Below are 7,045 nucleotides of genomic sequence, written 5' to 3' on the forward strand. Positions count from 1 at the left end.
GACCCTGTGAGCTGCTGAGCATGGAAATCAATGGGAAAGGCAGGGGTCCTGGCCTTGCTCTGCCTTGGGACTTTCACGTGGGAAATGGTTTCCCAGGAGAAGTCCGGACTCCTGGGTTCTGTTCCTTCTCTAGCCTGGGGGGGGAGTGTGGCCTGGGACGGCAGGAGGGAGCTGCTTGTCCAAAGTGACTGAGCCCAGTGATGGAAAAGGAGGAGACTCCCCGGGCATTGCAGCCCCAGGGGTGATGAGGGGGAATGCTGGGAGCAGATCATGCAATGAACTCCTGCCAGTGCGTGTAGATTGCATTACATCGCACCCCTGTGGTGGGAGGAGGAGCTGCTCTGGCTGGGGCAGGGATGGGGAGGGACCAACAGGCTGGTTAGTGAGCGGCTGCCTTGACCCCAGACTCACGCCCGCTCCCCGCTCGGTTCCAGGGTGCCCAGGCTCCTGAGGATGTTCAGGAAGAAGGCTCTGCAGGTGGCCCCAGAGCCTGAGGGAAGCAGCCGCCATCTTCCCCAGGAGCAGAGCGGCTCCTCCGTCCCCACTGGCGGGGAAGGAGCTCCCAGCCAGGCCAGGAGGTGGAAGTGCCCAGCCTTCTGGTGGAGAAAACCCGCTCCCAGTGCAGGTGCCGAGGTGGGAGAGGCCAGGTCGAAATGGAGCTGGGCCAGGATGCGGCTGCGCAGGCAGGACCCAGCGCAGGAGGGGAGCCGGACTGGGTGACTCTGGGACATGTTGTGTGGGCAGCAGCGGCCCCAGGAGCCCAGCCCTGATTCCCAGCAGGAAGCATCGCCCTGCCCGGTCACTGAGGACCTTCCAGCCTCCCCAGGGCAGGAGGTGGAGGATCCCTGTCCCACCACCAGCAGCTCGGCCCGCTCCCCATGGGACAGCAGCAGTGCTGGGACTCGGGCAGCAGCGAGGCCGATGGGCGCCGCAGCTTTGTTCCAGGTGAGAAGTCAGGCTGGGCTCAGGGAGAGGTGAGGGCGGGGCCGTGAACACCCTGGGCCCAGGCCCTCGATCAGTGCTATGGGTGCGGGTCCCCAGCCCAGGGGTCTGGCCTGAGCCACACGAACCCCACTGACACTAGATGCTGCCACTTTGGTCCTTGGTGCTCCAGTTGGGGGGAGGCACCTCTCAGGGAGTCCAGGACAGTCTGGGGGGGGGGTCTCTTTGCTATGGGCTCCTGAAGGAGTTGGGGGCTGAAGGCATCACTGAGAGGGGGGAGTGTGGGGCCCGACCTGCCCTGGGTCCCGGTGGTGGTAAGGGGGCACATTGCCCCACCGTGCCCCTGTCCTTCCCCCGAGTGGCAGCAGGCGTCACCCTGTCCCCTTCTCTCCCTGGTGCAGGGACTGCCAGGGACTCAGGGGAGGAGGAGGAGGAATGGGTGGACGTGGCCACAGAGGAGGCTGCTCTCAATAACAGCCGAGAGCAGCTCCAAGGCGGAGAAAAGGTACAAACGTACCCCAGCTGTGCTGGAACCGAGACTGTCCTGCCCCTTCCCAGCACCTGACCCCCTGCAGAGGGTCTTGTCCCTGATGATCCACCAGCCCTAATGGGGACCTTTCTCCTCCATGATCTGGGACCCCAGAGGTGGGGGTGTCTGTCACACACCACCCGGGTTTTCTCCCCCCACAGGCATTGTCCCAGTTCCTGACCCTGCTTGTGGTGGAGTGGTGGGTGATTTGGACAATGGGCGGGTCCCCACTATCCCCCATTCAGGCCTGAGTCCTGCAGCTGCTGTGTGGGGGCAGGGAGGTCCCTGGCTAACTGGCTCTCTCTCCCCTAACCCCACTCCTGGTGGGTGCAGGAGGAGGCCCAGCAGCTCGTGTTCCTGCACGCCATCCACCCCGCGTCTAGCTGCACAGCAGAGAGGGCAGGACACACTGGTGCCGCACTGCTGCAAGGAGAGGATTGTGGTGAGCGAGACACGGTGCCCAGCAGCTGGAGGAAAGACAGAGACATGGGAGGGGCAGGGGTCTCCCCAGGCCAATGGATGGGGGATTGTTGGTGCTGGAGGGGCAGCAGAGGGCAGGGATTGCTGGGGCTGAAGACTGGGGAGAAGAGACGGGAGAAATTCGGAGAGTGGTCACTATTGGGCAGGAATCGGAGGAGCGGGAGGTAGGTGGGGGGATCCTGCTGGCGGTGTGGGGCCCTGGCTGTGTAATCTCCTCACTGAGAAGTGTCAGTGTGGCCCGAATCTCACACGCTCCGTTGTCTCCTTTGGGTCTCACAGGAGCTCATTGAGGAGCTGCCTGATAACTCTCCACCAGGCGCCGTCCTCGCTAACTCCCTGATTGCTGTGGGCAACCTCAGGTACTGAGACCCTCCGGCCCGGTTCCCCTAACCCCAGTGCTGCTCAGGCCCAGGGCTGGGAGTCACTGCCCCTCCCACTCCCAGGTCACCTCCCAAGGGTGGCTCCTCTGGCAGAGGTGCGGGGAAGGGTCACTCTCTCCTGGCTGGGCTGTTCTTTTCACTCCAGTAACATTGCAACGGCTTTGGGGAGAGGCTCACTCCCAGGATCAGATACAGGAGGGGCAGCAGGGTGCAGGGAACAGGGGCTATTCCTGCCCTGCCACTGTCTGTCTGAGAAACCTTGGCCTTATCATTCCCTGGCTCGGTGCCTCATTTTCCATTCTTCCCAGTCTGTGCCCATTTCCCTGCAGTTTCACCTGCATGTTGGTGCCAGTCCCATCCCCGCACTGCACAGTCTAATGCCGGCTCCTCTCTCTTGCCAGCACCATGACGCCTGCCCTGGAGCCAGAGGTGGAGACCCACCTCCTCCGAGCTGCCCTGCATGCCTTCACCCTGGGCGTGGAGAAGGACACCACCCAAGTGCAGGTAGATCATGCTAAAGTCATGGATAGAAGAGCCAGCTGTCATCCTGCCATGAATCCTTGCTAATAGCCTGTAGTGGGATGTGAATGAGAGAGGCCAGGATATGTGTTTGGGGTCTCACCAGTGCTTCCCAGAGACCCGTCTTCCCATCCTGTGGCAGGTGTAGCCCCAGTTTCCCTAACTCTGACCCATGGCTCTCCCTTGCTTTCAGGATCTGCCTAGGGTCTTGCCAGACCTCCTGGACGCCATGCTGGGGAACCTGCTGGCAGAGTCCCCAGACACCGACAGGCTCCAGTACATCTTGGAGCTGAGCCCGATGAGAGGGGTGGGGGCAATTTTACCTTCACTCTTAGATCCATTTTCCAGTCTGTCCTCCTAGCCGGGCCCCCAGTGGGCATCCTTGGTCAGGGCAGTCAGTGCAATGCCTCCTTTCCCCACAGCACATTAACTACTGGATCATGTCCAGGGTGCCGCGAGAGAGAGCCAGGGCCGTTAAGAGCAGCACGGCCCTGCTCAGATCCACCATCACCCTCCCTGAGTTTGACGTAAGTGCCCTCTGACCCCAGCTTCCTGACTCCAGGGGTAGGTGGGCTGGCTCCGACGGGCTGTAGGATCTGCTGCTGCAGGGGCTGTGGGTTAGGAATATTCCTCTTGGGGAGGCAGAGTCAGAGCAGAGAGTGAGCCTGGCTTGAGTCAAGTTCTTATTGTCCTAGTTAAGTGGTGACTCTGGGCTTTTAAGGGGACTGTGCTCCAGGTTCATGCCTCCCTGTCATCCTGGAGCAGCTGGGGAAGCATGTCCTCATGGAGGGCCCTGCCCACAGCCCTGTGCTCCAGGCTTCCTTGGGGGCAGAGGAAATTAAGGGTCTGGCTCTAGCTCCTACCCTCTAGCATCTCCTGCAGAGGGGCTGAGGGGAAGGAGAGTCCTGGCCCGGGGGGGACTGGGAGCTGACAGGAAAATGCTGATGGAGTCCCCTCTCCCTCTCCCGTCCATTAGAACTCAGCGGAATTCCCCAGGATGGGTCACCACATGGCACAGCTAGCTCTGTCCGTCAGTGACCCAGCCAAGGACATCAGCCGGCAGGCCAGGGAGGGGGTTTACTGGCTCTACCAGCTGCTGCTACACCAGAGGGGTAAGGAACCCAGCTGGGAAATGGCACCTGCTAGAAGAGTGAGACTGGGACCCCAGCCAATTTCTCTCAGACTGACCCCGGCTGGAGGATGAGTCTCTCTATCTCTTTCTGTGTTCCACACCATGCCCTGCAATTCTGTTGGGCTGGGCACGCAGCGAGGACTCTGCCCACTGTGCATCCACCAATGGGATTGGAAGGACACAAGCCCTGCAACCAGAAGGACAAATGTGTGTGTGTCTCTCTCCCTGTCACCTACTCCCTCCTGGGGGAAACCCAGCAGCTGATGGGGGACAAGGTGAGCAGCTGCATTAGACTCAGGAGATTGGGGTGGGGCCCAGGCCTCATTCCCATCCTGTGGCCATTCGCTGGCCTGGCACAAGGAGCCTGGTGGGGAATGAAAGGGAGAGCAGGTGCTCCTGGGAAGGGAGATGAATTCACCTCCATGAGCAGGAGCGAGCCAGCTTGTCCCCGGAGCAGCTCCACCCAGCTCTTTAGCCAGGCTAATTAATGACAAGCTTTGCCTCATCCCAGACAGGGATGTTCTTAGGACAGGGTGCTATCGCTCTTGGGAAGGGCAGGAGAGTCCCCCAAGTGCCCTCTGCGAGACTCTCCTGTCCCACAGGGCCGCACCCAATTCCTAGTGGTCTGGTGTCTGTGTCACCCAAGCCACCACCCAGAGTTGCTCCCATCACTGGCAGCCTGGGAGGCCAAGGACTGACGGGTGATGGCGTCTGACCAGGCAGGGCTGAGGCACATGGGCAGGGGACGCTTGTCCTGCTGCTGGCAAGGCTGGACCCGTTCTGGAGAGAACAGGAGGATTCAGTCAGCAGTAGGGTTACCATGTCTATAAATAAAAAAAGAGGACCCTCCACGGGCCCTGGCCCCGCCCATTTCCCCACCCCTAGCCCTGCCCCAACTCCGCCCCTTCCCCACCCTAACTCAGCCCCCTCCTCCCTCCCATTCCCAGCCATGGGGAAAGGGCTGCCCTAGCGCTACCGGCTTCACGGTTTGCCGTGCAGCCCCCAGACCCTGCACCCCCGGCCGGCGCTTCCCCAGAGCAGCTGGAGCCCGGGAAGGGAAGTGCCTGGCCGGCGGCTGGGGGTCCGGAGGCAGGGGGGGCTGCCCGAAGCTGGTAGCGCTGCCTCGGGCAGCTCGGCTCTTAAAGTCTGAGAGGGGCGGAGCGGAGCAAAGCAGCCGGGGGAGGGGAAGTTCCCGGCCGGCATTTTCCCGGACATGTTTGGCTTTTCGGCAATTCCCCCCGGACGGGGGTTTGATTGCCGAAAAGCAGGACATGTCCGGGAAAAACCGGACGTATGGTAACCCTAGTCAGCAGGGGCTGCCGATCCGTCCCATTCACCAGGGCTGCCATCCTGCGGCTTCAGCATTAGTGGCTGGGGTGACTTGGGGAAAGGTCTCAACCTCCCCACATCCCACTTCACTGCTGCCAGAATCCCTCCTGCCCCCCCGCTACAGTCCCCTCCCTACCCAACCTGGGTGGGGCTGGAGGAGAGGGGTCTGAGAACTTGAGCTGTGGATTGGAGGTGGAACAGCTGTCAGGGACACTGAGGGGGAAGTGGCAGGAGTTCCCCGTACAAGGAGGGGGGTTGCCACTGGAGGTCACTAGGAAGGACAACAAGACTCCAGCCTGGTGGTCAGGAGGGGGAATCCATCCCTCAGAGGTGGGCAGGGGCTGGGTGGAAATGCTGCTGGTTCCAGGGGCCCTTAATCCCCCCTGATTCCTCGGAGGCGTCTGAGTCTCAGACAGGTTCTCGTTCCCTTGTAGCATGAGGACGTTACGGCCAATGTGATGCGCCAGCTCCGTATCATGCGGCACTTGCGCCAGGTGCCCGAGGCGCTGCAGGGCCTGTGCCTCTGAGGCCACCAGCAACTCCCGCTCTCTGCTGCAGGTACTGCTCTGGCTCTCTGTAAATGGGGAGCTAGTGGAAGGGGAAATGGAGCCCCCTGGCACTCACAGAAACCCTCTCCCCTCTCTGTGGAGCAGGGTCCTTTCCTCTGCCCCCAAATTCCTTCATCTGGGACAGGAGCTCTTTCCCTCTCACCCATTCCCCTCCCCGCTTTCCTTGATCTATCCCCATCCCATTCCCCCTGCGCCCAGGCAGAGCTCTGCCTGCCCCATATGGTGCAGAAAGGCCTGTGATATGCAGGGGGTCAGATTAGATGCTCTAACTGTCTCTTCTGCCCATAAAGTCTACTCATTTCTGAGAAACCGAGTGTAGCATTGGGAGCAGCCTCTGCTGTTTTACTGTCTAGCCGGCTTGCTTCCTAGAATGAACACTCATTGAGCGGGGTGATCCACAGGGAGTAGCTCAAACCTCCAAAGGGTCTGGCCTGCGGCAGAACATTAGCACTGCAGGGGAGGGGTGGGTGTGACAGTGACATCACAAAGGCCTTTTGCAGGACCTGAGCCTATTGGTCAAAGGTGCTTGGGAGGTGGTGACCTCACAGAGAGATGCTGACATCAGGCAGGCAGAACAGGGGCCCAGGACCAGGGAAACCTCAGAGTCCCCTGTAGCTTTCCTTCAGTAAGTCTCCTTCTCGAGGTCTCTCTTTGAGGACTGAGAGAGTATTAGGGGTCACATACGTGAGCACCAGGAGGAACCTCTTTTGAGTTTTCTCCTTTCTTTTTCCTGATTTTACTAGAAAACAGACGTCCCTGTTTAGAAGGTAAGAGCCTCCGAGAGGTCTGGAACCTGTTCAGTCTGATCCATCTGTTCCACAAGTTCTTCAGTCCAATCCACTTCCCTAACTAATTTCCTTAATTTTTTAAAGTTAGCCCTTTTGAAAAAAAAACCCAAGTCACAGATCTATTTTTGTTTACCCTTCCATTTAGTTTAAACTGAATTAGCTCATGATCACTCAAACCAAGGCTGTCCCCTACAACCATTTCTTCTAAGAGATCCTCACTACTCACCAAAACCAAATCTAAAATGGCATCCCCTCTTGTTGGTTCAGCAACTACTTGGTGAAGGAATCCATCAGCTATCACATCTAGGAAAATCTGAGCCCTATTATATTACTAGCACTTGTCCTCCGGTCTATATCTGGGAAGTTAAAGTCTCCCA

The 7,045-nt window shown here is 59.6% G+C and overlaps 1 protein-coding gene across 2 annotated transcripts; it reads left to right on the forward strand.

Annotated features, from left to right (window-relative positions):
* The first annotated feature begins 1,231 nt into the window (after nt 1-1,231).
* Nucleotides 1,232-4,802, forward strand: LOC128848646 (uncharacterized). 2 transcript variants are annotated; one of them, XM_054048689.1, is made up of 5 exons: nt 1,232-1,913; nt 2,231-2,310; nt 2,733-2,835; nt 3,273-3,377; nt 3,827-4,802. In XM_054048689.1, the coding sequence occupies exons 1-5, from the start codon at nt 1,569-1,571 to the stop codon at nt 4,052-4,054; spliced, it is 861 nt and encodes a 286-aa protein (XP_053904664.1). In that variant the 5' UTR covers nt 1,232-1,568; the 3' UTR covers nt 4,055-4,802. The 2 variants fall into 2 exon arrangements, 1 of the variants encoding a protein (XP_053904664.1); XR_008447088.1 differs by lacking the exon at nt 2,733-2,835 and having other exon boundaries at nt 3,044-4,802.
* Nucleotides 4,803-7,045: the final 2,243 nt, after the last annotated feature.

This window comes from Malaclemys terrapin, chromosome 14, assembly GCF_027887155.1.
Source record: "Malaclemys terrapin pileata isolate rMalTer1 chromosome 14, rMalTer1.hap1, whole genome shotgun sequence".
NCBI lineage: Eukaryota > Metazoa > Chordata > Testudines > Emydidae > Malaclemys > Malaclemys terrapin.